This window comes from Colius striatus, chromosome 2 (assembly GCF_028858725.1).
Source record: "Colius striatus isolate bColStr4 chromosome 2, bColStr4.1.hap1, whole genome shotgun sequence".
Taxonomy (NCBI): domain Eukaryota; kingdom Metazoa; phylum Chordata; class Aves; order Coliiformes; family Coliidae; genus Colius; species Colius striatus.
The window spans coordinates 5200514-5227829 of record NC_084760.1 but is presented as its reverse complement, the minus strand read 5'-3'; the positions used below and the strand labels follow the sequence as shown (position 1 = coordinate 5227829).

Genomic DNA, 27316 nt, shown 5'->3' with positions numbered 1-27316 from the left:
GATGAGAATTCATTAAAATAAGTTCTCTGTAGTGACAGTACAGCTTCGGGCAGATGGCTTGGAGATTTTATACAGAGATGAATCTTACAGGCCCCGGTTAACATCTGACAATGTGACCCATTTCACAAATGAATTGCATGCCACATGCTTGAAAAGTGAAGTATTTGAGTGAGAGAGAGAAACAAAATGCACCAAACCCTTTGGAGTTCAACATTACTAACAATCCTTCCCTATAAAAGCAGGGAAATATTTTCCATAAGAGTGAGAACTTGAACTGTGCCCATTTCCCTGCATCCTCCCTGGCGTGCACATGCAAATTTGGAGACCTTGCTTTTCTCTACACTTTAACCTTCCTCCTCCCTTATAGGTGTAGTGTGCCTGGGGACACAGGAGGACAGGAACCACTACCGGGAGGTTCAGCTCTGGGCCATTCCTGCACCTGCAGCTGGGGATAAGGAGGCTTCCCCTCCTGCTTCAAGTGCTTAAGAGATTAGCACATGAAAAGTCTTTCTCTAAAGCAAAGTATTGTGCTGTTGTTTTGCAGAGGTCCCAGTGCCTGACCTTAAGTGTGTCGGCTAAAACCACATCTTGAAATGCACATGGAAACCCAGCTTGGGGCTGGTAAACAACCAACTCTGTACAGTCTTGGTGTTTAACAGCTTTTTCTTCAAAATTCAAGACTCCTTTTGATTATAACTATTTTTTCCCCCCTAATGGTGGAGATTTTGACCATGGAAATGATGGAGATCACGTATCTTGGAGAATTATTCTGAGATTCAAGTGCTTTGGGATCAAAAGTATTACCTTACCGTCAGTGTGCTCTTTGTTGTGAACAGAACAACATTTTTTTCTCAGCAATATATGAAATTCTTTAATGAAAACCAGACCTGCAATAAATAGGACTTTACCTAACCAATTCAAGATTTGTGGTTGCAGCTGGCACAGAAGAGACCAGAATACGGAGGTTAACAAGTGTATTGAAATTGCCTTGGTGACCAGTCTTTGTGTATGGAAGTGTCTCATTGTTATGGTTCCTATTACGATTACATTTGAATAAGGGGTAGTGGAGCTCTCACCTTTCAAGCATGGGCACTAAAGGTGTGATGCCATTGATCCTTCTTAGATTGAATATAAACATCAGACCCCCCCCCCCCCCCCCCCCCGGGACATGTTCCTGTGTGACCTGATCTAGGTGACCCTGTGTCTGCAGGGGGGTTGGACTAGTTGATCTCTAGAGGTCCCTTCCAACCCTACCATTCTATGATTCTGTGATCAGGATTTAATGATTTTTGTTTTAAAGTCACCCCACAAACAAGCTCTAGGGTTCGGGTGTCTCTTGTTTTCAGCTGGATTGTATCTGAGTGGAAGAGTCTTCATTAGAGTGTTTATCAGGGGATTGGAGCATCTTTCATATGAGGAAAGGCTGCGGGAACTGGGGCTGTTTAGTCTGGAGAAGAGGAGACTGAGGGGGGATCTTATTTACATTTATAAATATCTAAAGGGTGGGTGTCAGGAGGTTGGGACAGCACTTTTTTCTATAGTAGATAGAAACAGGACAAGGGGTGATGGGATGAAGGGGATAGTAACAGGACAAGGGGTAATGGGATGAAGCTGGAACACAAAAAGTTCCACTTAAACATAAGAAAAATCTATTTCAGTGTTTCAGTGAGGGAGCCCTGGCCCAGGCTGCCCAGGGAGGGTGTGGAGGCTCCTTCCTTGGAGGTCTTCAAGACCCACCTGGACATGTTCCTGTGTGACCTGATCTAGGTGACCCTGCTTCTACAGGGGGGTTGGACTGGATGATCTCCAAAGGTCCCTTCCAGCCCTACCAATCTATGATTCTCTGATTCTATGGTTAGAGCTGCTCTTGTTATCTTCCAGGGGACTCTTTAGGGTAGGACAATATGCCCCACAGCATCACAGAATCTCAAGGGCTGGAAATCTCATCCAGCCCAACCTCCTGCCAGAGCAGCACCACCTAGAGTAGGTCACACAGGAACTCGTCCAAGTGGGTTTGAATGTCTCCAGAGAAAAAAACTTCAGAACCCATCTGGGCAGCCCCTTCCAGTGCTCCCTCACCTCAACAGGGAAGAAGCTTTCCCTTGTGTTTCTTTGGAACCTCTTCTGTTCCAGCTTGTACCCATTGCCCATTGTTAAGCCCATGGGTTGAATGCTGGGCTTTCCCTCAGCATGTGGAGGAGACTGAGGGGGAACTTCATTCATACTTACAAGTATTTAAAAGGTGTTTGTCAAGGGGATGGGGCAACACTTTTTTCTGTAATGTCCAGTGACAGGACAAGGGGTAGTGGACAAAAACTGGAACACAAAAAGATCCATTTAAACATAGGGAGAAACTTCTTTCCTGAGGTGAGGGAGCCCAGGCACAGGCTGCCCAGGGAGTGTGTGGAGGCTTTCTTGGGAGGTTTCCAAACCCACCTGGACACGTTCCTGTGTGACCTGATCTAGGTGGAGCTGCTTTGGCCAGGGGAGTTGGACTGGATGATCTCTAGAGGTCTCTTCCAATCCCCACCATTCTGTGATTCTGTGATTCTCTTAGTCTCTAAGAGCAAGACAGACACAGCCTTGTCCTGAGGGTACTCCTAGGAGCTCTACTCCTCAAAGCGAGCTTCTCATGTCAAAGTGGTGCAATCATCACCCAGCTCATAAAACCCAGCGAGCACTGACCAAGCTGTGATTTTTTTACTCTGTCATTATCCCAGACAGACATTTTTTTCTCTTTCTTTAACTGATGGGTTACTACCACGTTACCTGCTATTGCTGGACATCAAATGTAACAGAAAGGTGTATGTGCTTAAATGCTTCTTCTCAAGTGTCGTTACGACACCTGCCTGCCTTTCCCCTTCTTTCTGCACAGGAAACACTGCAGAGAAGTTTAAGAAACCATCTCAAAAATCTCTCTTTATGGGTTTTTTTTTTTCCTTGAGAAAGTATGTTGTTATTTTTAGTGTCATTTAAACTCTTTTTTCCCCCTCTCCTTTTGCTGTTCTGTAAGAGACATATTGCTCTTCTTTCTCCCTCTCCCAGCTGCCTGGAGTATTTAAAAGGAATAGTTCAAGAGGACATTGCAGACTTGTTAAATTTGAATTTTGGCAGAAAATTCTAAACTTTTGCTATAGCACTTCAAAGTTAGGAGGAACTTGAGTCTGAAAATTGATGCAGATATAAGATGGCATATTTAATGACAGATGTATCTATAGAAACCTGTTAAGATGCAGATTATCCCCCTGGGGAGGGGAGATCAAAACTGCCAATCTATAAAATATACTTGTTAGGGGAAGGCATGGAATCTATCTCTGTGAGCACTTTGATTGCAGGGGACAGTGTAGCAGCATGTGGCATCATAACCTAAGAGCAGACAAATCAGCTTGATGACTTTCAAAGCCAAGAATACTGCTGGAGGCAAGGGTACTCCAGTCTAGAAGAAATTAAAACATATAGAGACTGTTATTAATTCCAGATCTATTTTTGTGTAGTCAAATCTGTATGCAAATCCTTAGCATCTCATTTTGGCAGATTAATCTAAAAGTGAAGAGCGGTATGTGAAGGGAATGTAATGCTACAACACCACACGTGAGCAATATTGCAGGGGGAGAAAATGTTAGCTGTGTGCTTGAGCTGAGGGGCTCTTTGTGAAGACAGGCAAATAATTTTGCTTATTTCATTATTTTACAAGAAACAGCCCCCTTCTTTCTCTTCTTCCTCCACATCTTTCCCCCTCAATTAAGGTGTCCTCGCTGAATGGAAATACATGACCCACCATTGTGTTTCTGCTGCATCCATCCCCTGTAGTTCAATGTTCCAATGTAATCGTGGAAATAACCATGATTGTTATTTTTCAAAATACTAATCCATCACCCTGGGAGTGAAAATAACTATGTAGAAGAAAATCAAATTATTAAACAGGCATTAGAAAAGATTGTTTGGTGCCATGTGGCTGATGGCCACTAACACTAGGAAGGCTGCACCAGAGTGGAGAGACAACAGGTTGTGAGATCAGGCAATGGATACGGTCACTGCTTTCCAAGGTGTGTTCTTGTGTGTCTGCTTCATGGGTGCTGTGATGGGCACTGTGTGGCATAGCGTGGGGGAAACACTTTGGAAGGATTCATTCTCATCTTGGCTGTCTCTTAGCCTGGAAGTGTCTCTGAGCTGGGAGCTTGTGCTGCCGTCCATGTGTAGGGACCCTAGTGGAGGCTGGTGCTTGCACAAATCACAGGATCCCAGAATGGTGGGATTGGAAGGGACCTTTAGAGATCATCTAGTCCAACCTCCCTGCCAAAGCAGATCCCACCTAGATCAGGTCACACAGGAATGTGTCCAGGAGAGTTTGGAAACCCCAGAGCAGGAGCCTCCACACCCTCCCTGGGCAGCCTGGGCCATGACTCCCTCACTGAAACACTGACAGAGTTTTTCCTTATGTTTCAAAGGAACTTTTTGTGTTCCAGCTTTTGTCCATTATCCCTTGTCCTGTCACTAGGTACAACAGAAAAAAGTGCTGCCCCAGCCTCCTGACACCCACCATTTAGATGTTTGTAACTATTAATGAGATCCCCCCTCAAGTCTTCTCCAGACTAAACAGCCCCAGGTCCCACAGCCTTTCCTCATAAGGAAGATGCTCCAGTCCCCTGATCATCTTGGCTCCTTCTCTGGAGGTTTACAAAACCCACCTGGACACATTCCTGTGTGACCTGATCTAGGTGGGACCTGATTGAGCAGTGGGGTTGGACTAGATGATCTCCATGGTCCCTTCCAACTCCTACCATCCAGTGATTGTGTGAGGCTGTGCAGTGCTGCAGTGACACCAGGTCCCTGGGAGGCCCTGAGCACACTCTGGATGTGTTTGTGCCAGTGAGATGACAGGCTTGAGACTGAAGAATTCTTCCACCAGTTTACTCAGAGAGATTTGCCAGTTAAAACCAATAGAGATCAGGATGATGGGATGTTAAATACATGCTGTGTTGAGGTACATAGTTCATTTGAGGCATCTGCTTGAGTCAGACTCTATTCCAGGGTTTTCTGAGGTGCTTTTTACCTTGCTTCCTAAGTGTTATTGAAAAGTAAATGGTAGTGTTGTTTCTGGTCACTGTGAGGGAACCTTCCAACAGAAGTCTGTAACTAAGCCAGGAGATGTCCTCTCCATAAAACACACAAAATACAGAATTTCCATCTAATGTGCAGGTGAGCAGAGTTGTCCAGGTTTGCACTGTGCTTTCCAGCTGGCAGTGGTGTCCCACATCATGCTCCTGGTCAGGCAGAGTTCCTCTGTGACCTGTTCTCTCTGAGACAAGCCCACCTCCTCCTTTATACTGTCACACACAGGGTGGGGTTTATCTTTGTGTCTTCATCATGGCTGAATGTGCAGCCATTTCTGGACAGATGCATTTTAATCTCATTTTTAGGCCACAGAATTAGCTTTACAAAGGATGTGGAGTGTGGGGAGGGGTGTTGTTTGTTGTTGCTTCTAGGCATTTGACAAATGTGCTACTTATTGCCTTGTAACCAGATTAAAAAGTGCAGTGGAAGGTAAGGATAAGTGGTGGTATGCAATACAATTCTGCCAGCAAAAGGACCAGAGAATTGGTTATTTTGCTGTACCTGATCTTGCTCCTGGTTTTGCTGGTGTGAAATGAAGTAACCTGTATAAACTCTTTCACAGGAGGAGTAACAAATACCGCCCAGTACCAAAACAGGCTCATGGTCTATGATCCTAAGCAGGTGGGTATCTGTGTTGTGTGTGTTTTTTCTCATGTGTTTTGCTTCAAACAGGTCTCTTACCAAAGATAATGGTTATGTAAGGTTGGAAGTGCTGGCTGCTGCAATTAGTGATGTTTTACACTCACCTTGTATTGGGGTGTGAGTTTAACAGAGTAATGGAGACCTTGGCCTTTAGTTATGTTTTTTAAGCCTATAGGCATTGGGAAGATCTTACATTAAACACAGAAATGTGCTTTAAATCCTCCATATTTATCAGTGTTTATTTTACTTGTTCATTCTTTTTTGTAATCCAGCAGCCCTGGGCTACATATTCTCAAAGTCAGTGTCACAGAACTGCTCCTTGTCATTGGCATTTCTGCTTTGAATTGCATAGATGGGCTTTTTTGTTTCCTGCGTGCTTTTAGGACTGTACTACCTGGCTGTGACTTACTCTGCTGACTGCAAGGGTGCTTATTGTTTCATTACCCAAGCACCTAAAATATCTTTTAGGGATTATTTCATACATTATGTATGTGTTTTGATTAGGTTAGCATGGCTCAGTAACCATTTCAGAGGGTTAGGGCATGGTTATGCCCTCTTGCTTGTATTAGGAATTAAAAGTCCTAAGCCTGCAATCAGAATTGCACAGCCTGATTTACACCCACGTGGAAGAGTACTGACTCTTCTGATTGTAGGACAGGGGCTTTGATTGCTGTATTTGGAACCAAATTGTGCCAGGAGATACTTCTGTGTGGTTCCCACTAACTTCTTAAAGCATAGCACATACAGGTCCTCAGACAGAAAGCAGGCAACGACACACCTGCTTCATTCTTTCTGAGGTGCAGTTTTATGCATCGATTGTAAAATGTTGATTGTGTCCTAAATCCAAATAGCATAGAAATCACAGAATTGTTATGGTTGGAAAAGACGTTTAATATCATTGAGTCCAACCCCTCACCTCACAGAGCCAGGCTCATCACTAAACTAACCCATGTCCCTCAGCACCTCATCTGTGTGTCTGTTGAATATCTCCAGGGATGGTGACTCCAGCAGCTCCCTGGGCAGCCCCTTCCAATGCTTCATAACCCTCTGGGTGAAAGTTCTTCCTCAAGCCCAATCTAATCCTCCCCTGGTGCAACTTGAGCCCATTTCCTCGTGTCCTGTCATTCATTACTGGGGAGATCAACTCCAACCTCACTACAACTCCCCTTCAAGAAACTGTAGAGAGTGATCATGTGTCTTCTCAGCCCTCTTTTCCAGGCTAAACATCCCCAGCTCCCTCAGCTGCTCCTCATCACACTTGTTCTCCAGACCATTCACCAGCTTTGTTGCCCATCTCTGGACACCCTCCAGCACCTCAATGTCCTTCCTGTAGTGAGGGGCCCAGAACTGGACACAGGATTTGAGGTGTGTTCTCACCAGTGCTGAGCACAGGGGGATAATCTCTTCCCTGGCCCTGCTGGTCACACTATTTCTGATCCAGGCCAGGATGCCCTTGGCCTTCTTGGCCACCTGGGCACGCTGCTGGCTCATGTTCAGCTGCTGTCAGTTAACACCCCCAGGCCCTTTTCCTTTGGGCAGCTATCCAGCCCCTCTGCCCCAAGCCTGTAGCACTGCCTGCGGTTGGTGTGGCCCAAGTGCAGGATGCGACACTGAGGCCTCATGCGACTGGCCTCAGCCCATCGCTCCCGATAACAACTACAGGCAGCAACCTTGTTTTGTTTATGAGGGGGCCATGTATTTCAGCATTTCCATGGGGTACCTCCCGCTTTTCCTCTTTGCTTGCTGAGGTCGCGTTGCACCCCAGAGCACGGGCGGCAGGGCTCCCTCAGCGTGTCACGCCGTGCTGCCGGCCAGGAACCCGGCCTGGCGCCTCAAGAGTTACAGAGGAACGGCGCTCGCCTCCTCCAAACGAGGTCCTCTCCGTGTTTGTACACACAAGCTCTCTTTAAACATTCTGCTGGCATATTGTTTACGGTGGGTACTGGAAACCATCACATCTGCTTGCATCTCGCCCGGAATCTCAATAACTCTATCACGGAGCCCCGGCGCTCGGCTCCGCGCGAGGCCTTTGTGGCGAGTCGATAATGCCTGCCATCTGCCACGGAGCACACAGCTACCTGCCAACAAGCCGGCTGGGGTGACCTCTGCTTCCCCACCACTGATTAGTATTCACACGCCGCCTTATTAGAAATGACCCCACCAGGCCCCTCTGTTTCTTTGCCTTTGCAGTGCTTTTGCGGCTCACCTGGCAGGCACTGCGGAGGAGGGAAGCTAAAGATGTAATCAGGGGATGCAGGCAGGCTTTGCAAAGCAGATGGCGTCTATGGTGTGGTGTTAAGAGACTGGACTACTAATGCAAACATTACTGCCTAATATTCAGCTATTCCACATTGAAATGTATAGCTCTGTATGGCTGAGGTTAAAAAGCGGCGGTATTCGAGGCCTAACCCAAAGAATTTCCTCACATGTTTTAACTTCCCCCACTTAAACACATTAATCTGGTTGGGTTGTTTGATTGGGTAAGCGTAGCAGGAGCAATTGTTTCCTTAGGCTTTAAATACTGTGCTTTAATCCCTCTCCTCCCTTGTCCTCTCGCCTGCACAGGGAGGATCCTTCAATACCATTAGCCAGGAAGTAACACGTGCAAGAAAAGGACGTTGCTTTGTAAAGTGCCCACAAGTAAAGGGTTGGCATTAAACCAAATCAGTGAATCATTTTGAGAAGATTCTGTAGGAAATTGTTTTTTCTCTGTTGCTTCATTCCCCAAGGATAAGATCAAATGAGCTTGTGAATAGCAAAAGGTGGAACAATCTCTCTTCTCCCGTGACTGAGCTAGTTGGTACGGATAATTTTAGCCCTGTATACAAAGCCGACATCTAACAGTCTTGCTGAAGCAGGATTTGCTACTGACTTAGAAAGAAGAAAACCTTTGAGATGTGATGAGCTAAACAGAAAATACACAGAGCAAGAAGTATCATTAAGTTAAAGAACCGAAATGTGAGAACTGCAAAGCACGTGTTGGAAGTGCAGTGTCAGTGTGAGAGCCAACACACACGTTTGTCATACGAACCACACACGTATAGACACTTGTGATTGCTGGAGAAAGGTCAGGACTAGAGCAGTAACACAGCACTGCTGTTCTGCTACTGATAGAGGTGTGTCTTTGAGCAGTGCTGAGACAAGTCTCTCTCTTCCTAGAATAAGTGGCTGAGCCGAAGCCCGATGTTGCAGAGGAGAGTGTATCACTCCATGGCTGCTGTGCAGAGGAAGCTTTACGTGTTAGGAGGGAATGATCTCGACTACAACAACGACCGGATCCTGGTTCGGCACATAGACTCCTACAGCATAGACACTGACCAGTGGACACGTTGCAGCTTCAACATGCTGACAGGTGAGCAGTGCACACCAACGGGGAAACCTGCTACTCTTAACACAGAACATCAGTTCTTTTCCCGCTAGATGTCTTTAGACTGTGGAACTCCTCAACTTTCACAGAATCACAGAATGGTAGGGGTTGGAAGGGACCTCTAGAGATCATCCAGTCCGACCCCCCTGCAGAAGCAGGTCCCACCTAGATCAGGTCACACAGGAGCATGTCCAGGCGGGTTTGGAAACCTCCAGAGAAGGAGCCTCCACACCCTCCCTGGGCGGCCTGTGCCAGGGCTCCCTCACCTGCACAGGGAAGTTTTTCCTCAAGTGTAAATTTTGCCTTTGTCCTGTCACTGGATCCTATGGAAAAAGGGCTGCCCCGTCCTCTTGGCATACACCTTTAAAATACTTGTATTAATGATGTCCCCCCTCAGTCTCCTCTTCTTCACACTAAACAGCCCCAGTTCCTGCAGCCTTTCCTCATATGAAAGATGTTCCAGTCCCCTGATCATCTTGGTGGCCCTGTGCTGGCCTCTCTCCAGCACTTCCCTGTCCCTCCTGAGCTGAGGAGCCCAGAACTGGACACAGGACTCCAGATGAGGCCTCAGCAGAGCAGAGCAGAGGAGAGGAGGAGCAGAACCTCCCTTGACCTGCTGCCCACACTCTTCTTGATGCATCCCAGGCTGCCATTGGCTTCTTGGCCACGAGTGCACTTTGCTGGCTAATGGTTAGTTTATTATCAACCAGCACTCCCAGGTCTCTCTCTGCAGAGCTGCTCTTCAGCAGGTCAACCCCCAGCCTGTCCTGGTGCATGGGGTTGTTCCTCCCCAGCTGCAGGACTCTGCACTTGTGCTTGTTGAACCTCAGGAGGTTCCTCTGTGCCCAACTCTGCAGCCGGTCGAGATCCCGCTGAATGGCAGCACAGCCTCTGGGGAATCAGCCAGTGCTCCCAGTTTGGTGCCAGCAGGGAACTTGCTGAGGGTACACTCTGTCCCCTCATCCAGGTGGTTGATGAAGATGTTGAACAAGACTGGCCCCAGAACCCATCCCTGTGGAACTCCACTGGCCACAGGCCTCCAACTCGACTCTGTGCCATTGATCAGCACCCTCTGGGCTCTGTCATTCAGCCAGCTCTCCATCCACCTCACTGTCCACTCATCCAAGCCTTTCTCCAGTCCTCAGGCACCTCACCTGTCCTCTATGATTGTTCAAAAATGATGGAGAGGGGCTTAGCAATCACATCACCCAGCTCCCTCAGCACTCTGGGGTTCATCCCTCATGTTTATTATTATCTGTGGGTGTCCAGCTTGCACAATTTCTAACCCCATCCTCATCCACCAACACAAAGTCTCCATATTCTCCAGACTATCTCTCTATCCTCCAAGACTGGGCTTCCCGAGGGCCAGCCTCAGTAGAGAAGACTGAAGCAAAGAAAGCATTCAGTAGTTCAGCCTTCTCTGCATCCTCCCTCACCAGGACACCCACCTTGTTCATCAATGGGTTCACATTCTCCCTAATCCTCCTTTGCTGCTGGTGTGTTTGAAATAGCCCTTCTTTTTTTCCTTTACTTCCTTTGCCAGGTTTAATTCCCAAAGTCATCAGAGTACTTAATGGATGTTGAGACAAGAGGCCCAAATTAAAAGGGAGTTACACAATGTCAAACAGAACTAGTTTTCCATATCCCTTTTGCCCTCCAGCTCATTATTTGATTTTCTTATCTGGAGGAATTGGGAACCTTTGAGAAAGACAGGATCTGATTTGCAACTGCAAAAGGACTGGCACCGTGGGCACCCTTCTTCTGGAGCTGACTCTGTACCACTAAATGCTATGAGATAGCACCCTGTCCTCAGATACAACCTGGTGGGTTGTACAGCCTGCACCTTAATCACAGAATCATAGAATCTCAAGGGTTGGAAGGGTCCTGGAAAGCTCATCCAGTGCAAGCCCCCTGCCAGAGCAGCACCACGTAGAGGAGGTCACACAGGAACTCATCCAGCTGGGTTTGAGTGTCCCCAGAGAAGGAGACTCCACAGCCCATCTGGGCAGCCCATTCCAGTTAAGAAGCCATCTAAGCCTTTCTTTACATCTCTGCAGCTGGCAGTAAATGTGAGTCTCTGATTCTACCTGTTGCACTGCATAGAACAGAGTTTTGGTTTTTAAGGCTGTATTTATTCTTCAAGACTCCCAAACTTGTTCAGGAGACTGTTGCTATGGCAATGAGCTTGCACAGCAGCTTTCCCAGTTGGCACCATCCTTGTGGCTGGAGGAAGCAGGGGTTGAACAGGGGCGTGCAGGACGTGAGGGGCATTCAGCGCTCTCAGCCTCCGCTTCTGTTTGGATGCTCATGCGTGAGAGTGGCTGAGCGGCAGGTGGGAGCTCACCTACCACCCATGAAACACACATGTACCAACCCCTGTGCTATGGAGGAGACAGCAGATGGTCCCCTACACAGCCTCAGTTTACTGTTCATCCAGGGTATGTCTCTGGACACACAGCATGTGGGGCTCCTGCGGAGAGCAAGGAAGAGCCCTCGTGCTTCACCTTCAGTCCCCCACGCTGTGACTTGTGACACAGTCAGGGTATTGCCAGCTGCATTTGCATCCCGTTACAGAACTCCAGGGTTCGGTGTTAAAGGGGTTAATTGAACACTGAAAGTGGTTTCTATTCCCTTTCTTGCTTTAGGTCAGAACGAGTCTGGAGTGGCTGTCCACAACGGCAGGATATATTTAGTTGGCGGCTACTCGATTTGGACAAACGAGCCTTTGGCGTGTATCCAGGTGAGTGATTTAGGCTGCTTTTAAAAGCCTTTCCCAGTAATTTCACAAGGATATATTTTGCACAGAGGTTATTCAAAAAGGAAAAGGCAAGTGAAGTAAGAGATTTCTTACGCAGCCACTGAACCTGCATAAATGTGGAGAGGAAATGCTGTGGGTGTTGGAGATATTCCCAGATGGCTCAGTAGATGGGATTCTTCTAAGATAGTTCAGTCAAAACAGGGTTGAGGAGCCTCTCCTTTGTCAAGGTTTGGGTGCAATAATGGGCATGAATTGTCAGGTTACACATCAAGTTGAAAAGAGTAGACTGAGGGGTGACCTCATTCACGTTTACAAATACATAGGAGGATGGAGCCAGGCTGTTCTCAGTGATGGCCAGTGATAGGACAAGGGGCAGTGGGGACAAGCTGGAACAGAAGAGGTTCCAAAGAAACAAATGGGAAAACTTGTTCCCTGTTGAGGTGAGGGAGCACTGGAAGGGGCTGCCCAGATGGGCTGTGGAGTCTCCTTCTCTGGAGACATTCCAACCCAGCTGGATGAGTTCCTGTGTGACCCACTCTAGGTGGTGCTGCTCTGGCAGGGGGTTGCACTGGATGAGCTTTCCAGGTCCCTTCCAGCCCTTGAGCCCTTGAGATTCTGTGGTTCTGTGAAAAGCTAAAGGGTTGCAGAAATGGATGATGGGACACAGGCTAACATTTTTTCAGCCTGACTTGTGGGGTGTTTTTTTCCTCTCCAAGTTGCCTTTCTGAAGAGCAGCCAGAGTTAACAAGTCGCTCTTTGACAAAGTTCAGTTAGCCTGCAACCTGCCTTAGCACTTACTGCTTCAAAGCTTGAATAGGAGTTGTTTTGATCTGTGCTGCAAGCAATAGTGTCCAACAAACTCTGCTGCTCACTCACCTTGCCTAAGTGCAGCTTGCCTGCAGATCCATGGCTCACAGATACCTCCCCTCCAGGAGTTAGGAGTTCTTATCTTTCTGCATGTTTCTGAGTGAAGCAAATCTGCATCACAGCCATCACTTTGTGACCAGCTGGGCAGCTACACACAGAAAATCACGTTTACATCTCAGTTTCTGCACTTTTACTGAAAAACAACATTGCCATTGGTTTCCAGCTTTGGGGATTTTAGGATTTCACATCCAACCTGTCCCACTAAACTACAAATTAGACTCAGCATAAGAAAGGAATGTATTGGATATCAAGCTGCAGGTCTTATAGCATGAATTAGAACATAGCACTAAGTTAGCAAACCTATTAGCATGAGTTTGTAAAGAATAGATCATGCAAGATGATCTAGGTGGACCTGCTTGAGCAGGGGGGGTGGAATAGTTGATCTTTAGAGAAGTCCCTTCCAACCCCTGCAATTCTGTAAAGGATAAGCAGTTAAAACCACGTTCTGGTCACAGTACAACTGTGCTTTACTAAGTCGTTGGCATATCCAACCATTCTTGTTGGGGAAAAAAAGTCACTCAGACTGGCTTGGGCAGGAGCAGCTGCCATTCAGTGCTTCAGATGGAGGAATAGGACAGTATCAAGGTGGTGGCTGTCCTCCACCTACACACTCATTTGTAATCAGCAGGTACTCTCTGCAGTATTGCACCTGGGTTTCAATTCTGACAAGTGCAAACGATCCTGGGCTCTTGCTTTCTTAAATGGACATTTGTCCACATCCCCAAACTGGTCATGAACTGGCAGCCTGCCCAGACAGTCCCTGCCTTTAAAGAGAAACAAAGTATAACGAGTGCTTTGGCAGAGCTGTGTGTGCTGCCCCTGCTCAGCTGCTGGCAGTGTGCCTGGCTTTAACCAGCAAAGCCTCTTCTTTTCCAGTTCAGCACATTTGAGGTTGCTCTCTTCTTTGGAAGAAGAAGAATCCACTTTTCCCATATATCTTCATTTTCTTTGAGGAAGTTGTTAATTCCTTTGCTTGCACCAGCTTCCACAGGGCTCCCTTGCTGCCTGTATCCCACACCAAGCTGACAAGTGATCCATGCTCGGTGGTAGCAGTGGCACTCCTGTGCAGAGAACCCAACCTGCACGTACAAGGAAGAATTTCTTCCCTGTTGAGGTGAGGGAGCACTGGCAGGGGCTGCCCAGATGGGTGTGGAGTCTCCTTCTCTGGAGACATTCCAACCCAGCTGGATGAGTTCCTGTGTGCCCTACTCTAGGTGGTCCTGCTCTGGCAGGGGGGTTGCACTGGATGAGCTTTCCAGGTCCCTTCCAGCCCTTGAGGTTCTGTGACCCAGGGTCACTGTCTGCTGCCCAGTACCTGAGCTAGCCTAAGATTTGGGTGTTAAGGACAGCAAGAGCTCACCAAATACATAAATACAATCTAAAAATGATCTGAAACTACCTTTCTGTTGGGATTAATAGTACATGTGCATGGTGTGTGCCAGCAGATTGTTTCGGCTTCCTTCTGCCGTCCCTGAACTGCTTTGTATGCTTTGACCTGCAGGTGCTGGATGTTAGCAAGGAAGGGAAGGAAGAGGTGTTCTATGGGCCTACACTCCCCTTTGCTTCCAATGGGATAGCAGCATGCTTTCTCCCAGCTCCTTATTTTACCTGCCCCAACCTTCAGACTCTGCAAGTGCCTCACCACAGGATGGGCACGCTGTGAGGCAAGGAACGTGCACTTCCTCAAGTCAGAAGCGGAGGGGGCCAAAGAATTCCAACCCTGTGTATCGAAGGATTTCTCTGGATCAGTGAGAAGAATCAATCCACACAGGCTGCTGCTTTACCTTCACACGTTTGTCTTAAGGTTGGATCACAGTGGGCAGGAAGGAAGCTACAGAACCATGTGCAGTTTCTGCCCTGTGCCTCAGATGCTGAAGCGTTTGGTGTGAGAGCGTTTGGCGTTGCTGCTGGTGACCACTTTGCTACCTGTCTCTACTTGGTTTCCTTGTGCAACTTTGTTTGTAAGCCATTGTGAATGCTCTCAGCTCCTCCTGAGCTGCTCTTCTTTGGAGTCTGCACGTTTAGTTGTTCACCAATGGCACTTTCAAAGCTCTGCTTGTGGTGACAAAGGTGATAGAGTACTGTGGTAATGATGCAACTCCATACCTTTGGCAAAAAGAATAAGGAATGCATTGACTTCCAAATGCAAATGTCATCATTTACACTTCATCTGAGATTTAAGTACTGCAGAGCAGATTAAAACAAAAGCAACCCCCAAACAAGCCCTGTAGTAGTGAGGAACAGGTAAAATGTGTGTCAGCTGAAAGACAAAAGACCACCTCATGGTTAAACCCAAGTCAGAACTGAGAACCTACAGATCCTTTGGGGTGTCATTTACCAAGGTCTACTATCAAATCAATGTTACCTTGTGTCATATGATCAGTTCCTCCTGACAGCTGCAGGCTTCTAATGGTGGAGAACGGCCTCTTTACTTGATAATGACAATGTGCCATTTACTTAATATTGTTAATCTCCAGTTTGCAAGGGGTCAGCACATTTACAGTTATCAATGAACAGCCTCATTTTGTCCAACATATGGTCCCACAAATCGCTGCTCTCCAGAGGCCAAACAGGTGTAGAACAATGTCAGTGTTTATTTATTTACTCCCTCAGTTGCTGTAGTGTGTCTCCATTCCGTACTGCAGGTGCCAGCTCACTCTAACCTGTTCTATTTTAGCTTTGCTTGGCTACTGCAGCCCCTGTCTCCTATTTCTGTGTTCTATTTTACATACCTAACAACTTCAATGTCTGTAACTATTACCCAAGCATGTCATTAAATCTTTCTCTATGATTTATGGGTACTATGCACTTCTCTGCTTTACCTGCTGATCTGTTCCCTGGCCCCAGTGCTGTCTGAGCAGACCTGTGACATTCCTTCTGGTGCTCATGCAGATGCCACGTGCAGAATGTGCTGCAGCAACAGCCTGGGCTCGCTGGACAGGAACAGGTTTGACTTTGTCCAGGGAGCAATGTTTGCAAATCAAATGCATCTTTTGACCTTTAAGGGTCTGGTTAGTGAACCCTGTCAGTCTCAGCTGGGCAGTTGTGCTCACAGAACATCACCTTTCCTTTTCATTTTCAGCTTGGAAAGTTCTGTGGGGTTTTGTGCAGAGCTTCTCACCTTGGTTGCACAGCACAGAGCTGCAGCCTATGCCTGGCACATTAATGTGTGTGCCAGGAGGGTCTCCCTCTTACACACGGGGCCAGCCTACATCCAGGCACTACCTGCCCCTAAGGACCTGGGTGCTCTGCTTTGATCTCCTGGAAATCAGCATGCAAGGGCCCGCTTTCCTAACAGCCCATTTACACTTTCAAAACCTGACAGGTGCCCCCTGTGGGCTGCAGGGCCCAAGCCTGGAAAGCATTTGAAGTTGTAACTCCTGCATGACTTGTAGGGACATAAACACATTACACATCTCATTTTCATGAGGAAGGTGGCTAAAATCATCACAATGTGTGCACAGAGATCCCTGGGGCTCTGAGCCTCATGCTGGAGGTTCCAGGGAGTGCTGGGCTTTCCCTCTGGGTGCAGAGCTGACGGTTCCTGTTTTGCCGGTGGTGGGAGAATTCATTCCTCAGCCTTTGTAAAGCCTCCAGACAGCACTGCAGAGTGCACTGTGTATATCCTCCTGAGCCTCAAACCTAACACAGCTGTAGCTGTGAAATAACTTGTGAAGTGCTCCTTGTGGAGAGGAAGGGGAGGGATTACCATGGATGGAGCTGAGAGTTGAGCAGCAGCAGAGGGGGCAGCTCCCTCTTGCAGAGCAAGCAACGTGTGCCTCTTGGGTCAAGGACTGGAAGGCAGCAGTGTATGGCAAGAAAGTTATTTATCATGTTTGTTGTGCCTTGTAGATGCTTTTACTGTTCTGGTTATTATCACCAATTGTCTGTACTGGTGAAGAGCAGTTTGAAACACCTGTGCAGTTGCATTAGATTAGTTAAGGGTACCACAGGCATAGAGCCTTGGGACAACACATATGCTTCTGTCAGTGTCAGGGTTCTGCTCTGCCTCTTAATCATCAGGCTCCACTGATTATGGAGAAGTCTTTCCTCCTCTTAGCCCTCAAGTTTCTGTGCTACATGTTCCTATCTGGCTCTTTTTGCTTTTGTTGCAGGACCTACAGGACACATGGGGGTGTTTTGCTGCACCTGAAGTCAGGAAAGGCCACATAGCCCTTGCCAGGTGAGCAAATAAGCAGTGATTTATGGCCAGGTAAGAAAAGTGTTGGCAACACACTGCCAGGAGCAGCTCTGCTTTGGCTGAGGGGTTCCTGCAAGGGAGGAAGAGGTGTGGGGAGAGCAAGGCCTGGGGGCTGAAGCTTCTGACTGTGCACATCCTTGCTCTGCCATTTTTCCATTTAGTGTCCCTGGCTTCTGAACCTGCACCAGTTGCAGGTCCCTGTGTGTGAGCTCCAGCTCCTCCTTTGCTCTTCTAAGCTTTGAAACCATTTTTGGTAAACCTAAAGCTCAGAACCCAAGCTTTGTGCCTACCCAGCCTAAAAGTTTGGGTTCATACCTCTAACATGCAGTTGAGCACACAGCCTTAAAGCTGTCCCTGGCAGGAATAATTCCCAGCCTGATGGTTGTGTTGAGAGCAGCCACAAGCACAGATCACTCATGTTCCCAAGGTGGGAAGGAGGGATCCTGCCAAGGGAATAATGCAGCAGTTCCTAACTGTGCAGGTGGGAAGCCAGGGCAGCTCTGTGCCCCAAACCCCTTATATTACCAGATGAAAGCTATTTATATCTGTGACTAGGCTTTGGGGCCACAAAGGCTTGAGAGCTGCACTGAAGAGCTTTTGCTCTCCTATGCCCTTCATGTGATCCAGTTTTCTTGGGACTGTTCCCATAAAGAGTAACATTTCATCCTTTATATAGCCTACTTTGACTGCCAAGATGTGTTATCATCCCTTCTTAGCTAAAAATAACCACAAATACCATCAGCTGCTTTGTGCTTTTCATCCAAAAAAGATGCAGTTCCCAGAAGCAGCAGCACCAACAGCCTCTGCTGCCCCTTTGGTCTCTCCTGATTGATAATTAGCTAACCATGAGCCCTCGTGGCCAAGAAGCCAATGGCAGCCTGGGGTGCATCAAGAAGAGTGTGGGCAGCAGGTCAAGGGAGGTTCTGCTCCCCCTCTGCTCTGCCCTGGTGAGGCCTCATCTGGAGTCCTGTGTCCAGTTCTGGGCTCCTCAGCTCAAGAGGGACAGGGAAGTGCTGGAGAGAGGCCAGCACAGGGCCACCAAGATGATCAGGGCACTGGAGCATCTTCCTTATGAGGAAAGGCTGCGGGACCTGGGGCTGTTTAGTCTGGAGGAGACTGAAGGGAGATCTCATTAACACTTAAAAGTGTTTGAAAAGTGGATGTCAGGAGGTTGGGGCAGCACTTTTTTCCATAGTAGCTAGCAACAGGACAAGGGGTGATGGGATGAAGCTGGAACACAAAAAGTTCCACTTAAATATAAGGAAAAGCTCTTTCAGTGTTTGAGTGAGGGAGCCCTGGCCCAGGCTGCCCAGGGAGGGTGTGGAGGCTCCTTCCTTGGAGGTCTTCAAGACCCACCTGGACACGTTCCTGTGTGACCTGACCTAGGTGACCCTGCTTCTGCAGGGGGGTTGGACTAGATGATCTCTAAAGGTCCTTTCCAACCTATATGATTCTATGATTCTTGAGCATTTCACCCCCAAGTGCTGACCAAAGAAATACTTACATGGAGCAAACCTGCCTCTGTGCAACTGGTTGTGTAGAATCACTGAGTGACAGGGGTCGGAAGGGACCTTTAGAGATCATCCAGTTCAAACCCCTTGCTCAAGCAGGTCCCACCTAGGTCAGGTCACACCGGAACGTGTCCAGGTGGGTTTGGAAGCCTCCAGAGAAGGAGACTCCACAGCCTCCCTGGGCAGCCTGGACCAGGGCAAAGAAAAAGGGGGAAAAAAGAAGGAAAGAAGTCTTTCCTTATGTTTAAGTGGAACATTTTGTGTTGTCATCCTTGCATTTGTAATTGTGCCTTATGACTTTCTTCTTAACTTAGCAGCTTTCAGGGAAAGCCCCCGACTCCCAGGAGAAATCAAACTTCTCTGACTCTTGTCCTCTTCAAAGTTTTGCTTTCCCTCCCTGAAACCTGTACAGACATTTAGTACATCAGTTGCAGAATCATGGAGAAAGAGATAATGGAATATTCACACATGCAGAAACAAGACAGGCAGAACGTGGAACAATGTGGCAACGAGCGCGAAAAGAGGCGGCATCTGCTTACTGGCAATTAGAATGTAGAATAAATTAAGAGGGCAAGGTTAAAACACTTCATCTGCAGGCAGAGCTTGGAGGGGAGGAGGGCTTTGCAGGAAGTTTAGCACATACATATATATATATATGTATATAGAAAAGGCTCATACAGTTTTATTTTGCCAAATGGGCTTTTTTCCTGCCCCCCCCCAAGGACACATTTTAAAAGGGGGGAGAAGTGTCCAGATAACGAATGTTTCTCCAATAGAAATTATTCTATATAGCTGTTTCACACCAATGCCACAACCAAAATGCCTGAGATGTGAACTTGCACTGGAGGTAGATTAGGCTGTGTTGTGATGCTTCAGGTACTGAAGAACAGGAGTATTTTCAACAGTACCCTCAGTTGGTGTGAGAGAGTGAATGCTGTGCCACCACCAGTGCTCACACAGGGCTAGGGACAGGACAAGGGTAATGAGAAGAAGCTGGAACTCAAAAAGCTCTATTGAAACATAAGGAAAACCTCTGTCAGTGTTTCAGTGAGGGAGCCCTGGCCCAGGCTGCCCAGGGAAGGTGTGGAGGCTCCTTCCTTGGAGGTTTTCAAACCTGCCTGGACACGTTCCTGTGTGACCTGATCTAGGTGGGACCTGCTTGAGCAGGGGGCTGGACTGGATGATCTCTAAAGGTCCCTTCCAACCCTACCATTCTGTGATTCTATGATAGGTCATGTTGGCAAACTTGTATTTTTAATCACAGAATCTCAAGGGTTGGAAGGGACCTGGAAAGCTCATCCAGTGCAACCCCCCTGCCAGAGCAGCACCACCTAGAGTAGGGCACACAGGAACTCGTCCAGCTGGGTTGGAATGTCTCCAGAGAAGGAGACTCCACAGCCCATCTGGGCAGCACCTGCCAGTGCTCCCTCACCCTCACAATCAAGAAGTTTTTCCTTTGGAACCTCTTGTGTTCCAGCTTGTCCCCATTGCCCCTTGTCCTGTCCATTGGCCATCACTGAGAACAGCCTGTTTGGGTGACAAAACCAAGTCTTTGATGAGCTTTGATGAACTGCTGGCAATTCCCAAGGCCACTACATTTATCAGTAGAGGTGATCTGATCTAGGTGACCCTGCTTCTGCAGGGGGCTTGGACCAGATGAGCTCTAAAGGTCCCTTCCAATCCCTACCATACTGTGATTCAATGACTTTCAGAATTAGGGGGGTTGGTTGGTTGATACCTACCTTCACATTTCATACATGAAGTCCACCAAAAGCTTTCCCATTTTAAAGCTGTCCAAGTAGACAAAAGCCTCATCCTAGTCATTCATCATAAAACATGCTTAATTATGCTAAGACATATTGACACTGCATCAGATCTTTTCAATCCTCAGCATAATTTGCTAAGCATTGCTAACAGATGGGCTGATTACACTCAACTGGAGTTTGGAGCCACAGTTAAAAAGTATAAAATATGATTAAACTGAAAACACCCATATATCCATCAGCTTCAGAGGGAAAAAAACAGAGCTCAAGAAACCTCTTCTCTGTTTCCTGAGCGAAATGCATTGCATTTATTGTCTACACATTGCATTTATTGTCTATACATTGCATGGACGGTTATCAGAGTCCCTTAAATGACTGTATAAGGAGGGGATGCTATTGGCAGCTCCTCTTCTGTGCAATTACAACAGAAATGCAGAACCTCATTCTTCCCATAGGTCTGCTGCTCTATTCCAGCATAAAAGGCAGAACTTCTATTTCATGAAGCTCTTTTATTGAAACAAGTGCCCCCCCTCCCCTTTTTTTCCTTGTCATTGAAAATGAAAGCAAGAAGTCATTTAAATTATGATGTTCCTGCTCTTTAATAACAATAACAAATGGGGAATGCTTATAAAATAGATGGACAGCTTTGCAGGACTAATGGAAGTTGCATGTGAATTTGGAACATGAGGTGTCTTATTTTCAGTTATCATTTTAAGGTTACTAAAGGAAAGATAAGCCAGGCTTCCCTCTCCCTGACAGTGCTCCTCAGGCACTGGACATCTGTTTTCTATCACAAGGATGATAACAGGGCAGAGGTGATCAGTATCCTGAATTCTGGAAGAGGGAAAGTATAAACATGAAATAAGATTCTCTTCAGCTCTAAAAAACAGGAGGCAGAGTAGTCCTGTTACAGCCTGGCACAGTCCCCTGGCCAAATGCTCATGAGGCTCACACCTCCAGTACTTTAAATGGCTGTTTAGTGTTTCTAAAGCAAAGGAGAGAATGGGCAGCCCATGAACCAAGGGGTAGGGGATGAAAAAGCTTAGTGAAACTGAGCATTCTGTTAAAGCTGCATTGACCTACTGTGATCCTGCAGCTAATTAATGAGAATGGCTCAGTATCACCAACTTTGCACTATACAGAAGGGGAGCACAGCTAAGCCCAGGTTCAAGTTTCAGGATCCCATTTCACTTTCAGGATCTCTTCCCCCTCAATTACAGATGTGTCCAGTTCTGGGCTCCTCTCTACAAGAAGGACATTGAGGTGCTGGAGAGGATCCAGAGGCAGCTCCCAAGCTAGGAAAGGATTTGGAGCACGTCTCATGTGAGGAAGGGCTGAGGGATCTGGGGCTGTTGAGCCTGGAGAAAAAAAGGCTCAGGGGAGACCTTCTCGCTCTCTACAACAACCTGAAAAGAAACTGTAGCCAGGCAGGGGTGGGTCTGTTCTCCCTAGGAACAAGCAATAGAACAAGAGGAAAGGGCCTCAAGTTGCAGCAGGGGAGGTTCAGGCTGGGTGTGAGGAGGAATTTCTTTGCTGCCAGGGTTGTGAGGCATTGGCAGGGGCTGCCCAGGGAGGTGCTGGAGTCACTGTCCCTGGAGGGGTTTCAGAGTTGGTGGATGTTGCCCTGAAGGCAATGGTCTAGTGGTTGGTAGGGCTGGGACAAAGGCTGCACTCCATGAGCTTAAAGGTCTCTTCCAGCTGAAACCATTCTATGATCCTATGATTCTGTGTTCCAACTGCAGTAAATGTCCATCTTTGCAAGCAGTGTTGTTTTTAAACAACATAGCCTAGGAGAAACCTTTCCCAGCCATTAAGTACAATGTTGTCCTATGGCCACCAAACTGCAGGCCAAAGGAGGATCCTACAAAAAGCAAAACCAGGCTGGTACCTTATGTGATGCTTCAGACCAAAACCATGGCAAAACAAAGCTGTCTGCAGTGCTCAGCCCTTAGTACAGTCAACACATGCACCTGCAGCGTGGCTTTGGCACATTCACCTCTGACTTCTAACTCAGACCAATGCAGCCTCCAACATACCACCTTGCACCCAACAGTGCTTTTGCCTTTGAGCCCTCTGTCAATGCTGAATGCTTCTCTGAGACAACAGCCTGATGGGCAGCATCACCACCTATAGCAGCATTAAGTGGCAGGCTTTGAATCTATATGCAGCTGATCTGCTCCTGTCAGCATAAAAGCTTCACAGGATCTCCTGTGTTCATACAGTAAATAACAAACTGTTCATACAGTAAATAACAAGGAAAGGTTTAACTGAAATCATCTGCCATGTCCTAAGTAGCCTTTGTACAGACAGCATCTGTTATAATACATCATTTCTTGCAGTTCAGTGGGTTTCAGCCTTCACTTTTTCTATATTGTACTTAAAACCAGCATTTTCTTCCTTTCTCCTGACTGGTTTTGGACTGTTGTGTTGGTGTACACTTGGTCAGCCTAGACCAGCACTCAGCAAGCTTTCATTTCATTACCATTATCAGAGCTGGCAGTCACATCTGCAAACCCAAATAGCCCAAAGCAGATTGCTCATTTGGCAGTGGCTGATGGATCCCATGCAAAACACGTTCTTTGTGTTCACATTAACTTTAGACAGAGAAGAATGATAACTTCCAAACTGGTTAAATTAACTTCTCATGCACCAGGAGCTGTTACATATTTACATAAAGTCCTGTTGCTTTTTCAAGAGCTTCCAGCCACTACAGATGATATTAAGTATGTCTTTGACAACCTACTAAACACATCACTACATGTTCTGTTAGAAGATCTCTTCTGTCCTTCAAAGGTTTTACTTTTGGGAGGTAATACTACAGTCAGATGAGTGTTCTGCACTCTCCTGTGTGGTAGGACTCACATTTCAATGACATCTCTATTAAACTCTCCTGGAGAGGTTTTCATATTTCTTTCTCAACCCTCCCTTTTTAGAAGCAACAGTCCTCCTGAGAGGAAGAAAACTCCTCTTGGGTACAGAAGCTTACAAGAAGCTACAATGCAAGTTCAGTAAGTCACTCCCATAATGAAAAGAACCTCCATGCTCTGCACTGTTTAAGTAGCATAAAGAGGCTTTTAGTTACTGCATTATCTGAAGAAAGGACAGCTGATTCAGGCTGCTGATCAGCTAGTTCAACTTGGTAAGATTACTGTAATGAAAGAGGAGCTGCTCTGAGCAAGATGCTGGGGATTTTGGTGGAACTATTAGACAGCTTCCCATTAAAAGTGTGAGTAACTTCAAAGTAAACAGCCTGTTCAACTGTGTTTAGGGGCAAACTTACCACTCCCAAAGTCCAGTAAGCAGTTGCAGAAATACAGGTCAGTTGAGGGCAGTGGAAAGTGTGGATGGCACAGGAATTAATGGATGTTTCCTGTGAGCTTCAGGGGGAAAAAATAACAAAGTAGAAAAAAGTTCCTGAGCTAGACCTGTCCTGGAAAGACCTAAAAGATCATCTGTAACCCAGCAAGTTATCTGAAAGATCCAGCTTTGCAGGCAACACAGAAATCATTACTAGCTTGTGATCAAATGGAATACATTCCCCAAATACCTCCTTAAAGTCTGCCCTGCCCTTTTTCTCACACCATTTACACACAGAGTTAAATGGCTAATGAACAGTGCTGTGACTAATAACAAGATTGTAAGTTATGGGTTAATCTAAAGGAAATAGCTCTGCAAACCAGGAGGACAATAAATCTGAACCTACCTTTTCTCATGTTATCCCCAAGGACAAGAGAAAGAGATTTTACACTGGAATCTGAAAGACTTTAATGTTTTAATACAGGTTAAGCCAGCTGCATGTGCATTTTGTACAAGCAGCACACAAGCTCTCACTTTACAAATGATCCCTCTCTCATACTGGCACACACACTCATTCTACACAGTCCGAGAGGTCACAGGCTTCTCTCATTCTACCAAATCAGGAATGGCAAAGTTATGATTTCCTTAAGAACACACCAAGTAAGGTGCTCAGAAGTACAGTGTTACTTCTGGTGGGAATGGAGTTGTGGAATGACTTTGGTTCTTTGCTACCCTGCCTCGTGTGTGGCAGTAACAGCCTCTGCTCATAGACACTGGATTGTGTCATGTAGTTGCTGTCTCCATCACCACTCACAGCATACTGAGAGTTACTCTTCAGACACATGACAATGTTCCCACACCAGAGCAATTATTAAAATGAAATACATAACTTGTGGGGGGAGAAACCCCCCTCCCAAACCCAATAAAATGTATTGCCATTGTGAACAACTTGGCTGTTGTTTTAGGTGTTGACTGTGGCAGAACATTCAAGAGGAAGCGATTAGACACCAGCACACTGCTAATCTGTCTCATTCTCCAGTTTCTGTATCTCGTTTTGTCCAGCCTCTGCAAGGTGAGATAAGAGTCTTTTATAGGCCTCTCTGTTCAAAACAAAACACAACAACAAAAGAATGAAACATGTTACTTCAACAGTCTCACACATCCTAGGAGTAAAAGCACATCGTTCCCCCACATATTGTTTATCTATTGGGATATTAAAACACAACAACTTTCTTTGCCCCCCCCTTCCCCCCCAATCTCTTCACCTGCTGTGAATTTTCAGTGTGGCTAGATTGGAAGAAGGGTAAGGATTGCTCTGTTTATGGCTGTAAGTGCAGTGAAGACGCCTAGAAGTCTGCTAGCTCAGTAAAACACTGTGAAATTGATTTATTATTTCTTTTAGGTTTTAAAACATGGAGTTTCCAAGTCTCAGATGAGATTCAGGCCTCATCATGTTCTCTATCTGATTTCTGCAAAGAAACCTCTCTCTCTCTCTCTCTGTGACTCATATGCCAGCACAGTGAGGTGAGGCACTGGCTCTAGGGGTAGAGACTGGCAAGGACAGGTTTAGACCATCATCCTCAACAAAGGGCAATGGCTGTCTTAACATACATGTGGAATGCAGAAGGGAACTGTCAAGTGGGTTTTCCATTCCATTCCATTCCATTCCATTCCATTCCATTCCATTCCATTCCATTCTCTCCAACCTAGACAATATGTACCTAGATGAGGTCACACCCAAATTCATCATCTGATCTAGGTGAACCTTCTTCTGGAGGGGGGTTGGACTAGATGATCTCTAAAGGTCCCTTCCAACCCCTACCATTCTATGATTCTATGGCTGTTAAAAGCACTGCCTCTGACATTTAGGCCTATTCTGCCTCTTTCCTGAAATATCAAGTAGAACAAACAAAGCTGCAGTTTTCATACTAGTTCATTGCAATAACAACACTGGACAGCACCACTGTGAGCATCTCATCCCACTGCTGTGTTTCTTTTATATATATATGTGGATTTGGAGCTGAATAATGTTATTTAGTGGCCAGAACTGAAGAGAGAACATCAGGTATTAGCCTTCTTAAACAACATGTTCATGGAACATCTGCAAGCGTGTGTTTCAGGAAGCTCAGCCAACCTGTGCTTTCCTTCCTATTTTGTAGGTAAAGGGATGAGCTTTACATAATTAACTATATTTAAGAAATGATAATTGGCTCTGAGCTACATTATCAAGAGGATCAGAAGTAAATAGTTTGAAAAACTTGACTATAATGGTACTTCAGTCTGACCTTGGGTGAATTCCCTTAAACAAAAGCAAATGTAGGGGAAACAATAAACAGTGACTAATCTAATTACAAATGAGTTAAGTATATTGTTCATTAAATGGAAAATTAATACCCTTTGACTATCTTATACTGTGTATGAGTTACATGAACTCTGTCTTTTGGGTGTTTTACAGCCCAGGCCCTGCTGACATGGATCCTGCCCTTTCAGTAGCCCCAGCACATGCACCAATGTGAGGCCTGCCACTTGCCCAGACCCACACATGGGTCAAAGCACAACTTCATTGAGCTCTTTTGCCTCAGGTGCCACACTGGCCTGGAGTTTTCTAACAGCATTTATATTGATGCTGAAAGCTCAGAGCTGCTCACACCATGTGCTATCTCCTCCTCACGCTAGGTGGGTTCACAAGTCAAATATTTCTGCCCTAAATTCTTGGGAGGCAAAGGGAGCAGGTGTGAGTGTGTTGTGCCTGTTGGAAGGAGGAGGCCAGCCTGTTCTGGACACCCACAACTCATATGTTTGTAGTATGAGAGAACCTTTTAAATTAAGCCATGGGTATTTCTTTTCCAAGCATCTCAGATCATACCTGGTTATACCCTCATCTTAGATAAAGCCCTCGAAAACCTGGACTGACAGCAAAATAATCTGAGGTGAGACTTCTCTGTGATTCTGTTTTGCAACAGAGTGTAGTGAGCTTTGCATAAATTCTGCTGGGGTCTGCAGCCCTAGTGTCAAAGCATCTCAGAAAACACTTCATACAGATGGCTTAAAACCATGAGAGGCTTGAGCAAAGGGCAATTTCTGGCTGAACACACTTAAAAACCACTCATTTTTGAGTACCTGTACTGCTGTCTCACACTGTTTTCTTAAGAGAGAAGAAACCTCTCCTGCTCCTTGTCAAAAAACCAATAGTAAATAAAAAACAAACCTCTGTGCAGTGTTCCTTCCAAGACCTTGTTTGTGCTCTGAATCCTTCAGAGACTGTGTGACTGTGGGGATGAGGCCTGTAACCAACTGCTGATCCAAGGCTGCCACTGTTTCGAGGATGCTGAAAACCCGCTGATCATACAGAGCCGTGTACTCCTGGATAAACTGCCTGAGGGGGACACAGAGGCATTTAAGGCAAGGTCAAAACTAGATGCAGAGAACATGCCAAGAACAACTGAAGAGTCTAATCAGAACAAGCAATCTGGCTGCATGGCAATTTTCATATTGTTCCAGTGAAATACTCTACATGGAATACTTTTCTCTGAACAGGCTACTGCTAAAAACCCCACACGTTTATTCTCAAGGAGATTCTCACATTCTGCTGCTGTTTCCCCAGGGCTGACTTGTTCCAGAGCAAGTCACTTTGCAATGTGCAGAATGCAAAGCCAAAACAGGTATTTATCACTCTCATAAGAATAAAATTGTTATTAAACAACAAGAATAATAAGAGCATTAATAACGATGGCA

At 46.4% G+C, this 27316-nt stretch overlaps 2 protein-coding genes across 5 annotated transcripts in view; one reads left to right on the top strand and one right to left on the bottom strand.

The window, feature by feature from the left end:
* The window catches only part of KLHL32 (kelch like family member 32), a 216236-nt gene that overhangs the window by 122662 nt on the left and 66258 nt on the right, over window positions 1-27316 (top strand). The window contains exons 8-13 of one of the 4 annotated variants that reach the window (XR_009818174.1): window positions 5678-5736; window positions 8917-9109; window positions 11770-11864; window positions 14311-14613; window positions 16925-16992; window positions 24547-25934. Coding sequence is in view for 1 of the 4 variants with exons in the window: in XM_061989709.1 (XP_061845693.1) it covers window positions 5678-5736; window positions 8917-9109; window positions 11770-11864; window positions 14311-14472 (509 nt within the window). In the remaining 3 variants the exon portion in view is untranslated. Of the gene's footprint in view, window positions 1-5677; window positions 5737-8916; window positions 9110-11769; window positions 11865-14310; window positions 15700-16924; window positions 17926-24546; window positions 25935-27316 lie in introns of those variants that run through there. The other 3 variants (XR_009818173.1, XR_009818172.1, XM_061989709.1) reach the window with 3 other exon arrangements.
* The window catches only part of MMS22L (MMS22 like, DNA repair protein), a 107531-nt gene continuing 104239 nt past the window's right edge, over window positions 24025-27316 (bottom strand). Inside the window, exons 24-25 of the mRNA XM_061989708.1 lie at window positions 26790-26957; window positions 24025-24681 (exon numbers count right to left, since the gene is read on the bottom strand). Coding sequence (XP_061845692.1) covers window positions 24600-24681; window positions 26790-26957 — 250 coding nt within the window. The 3' untranslated portion in view covers window positions 24025-24599. The remainder of the gene's footprint in view (window positions 24682-26789; window positions 26958-27316) is intronic.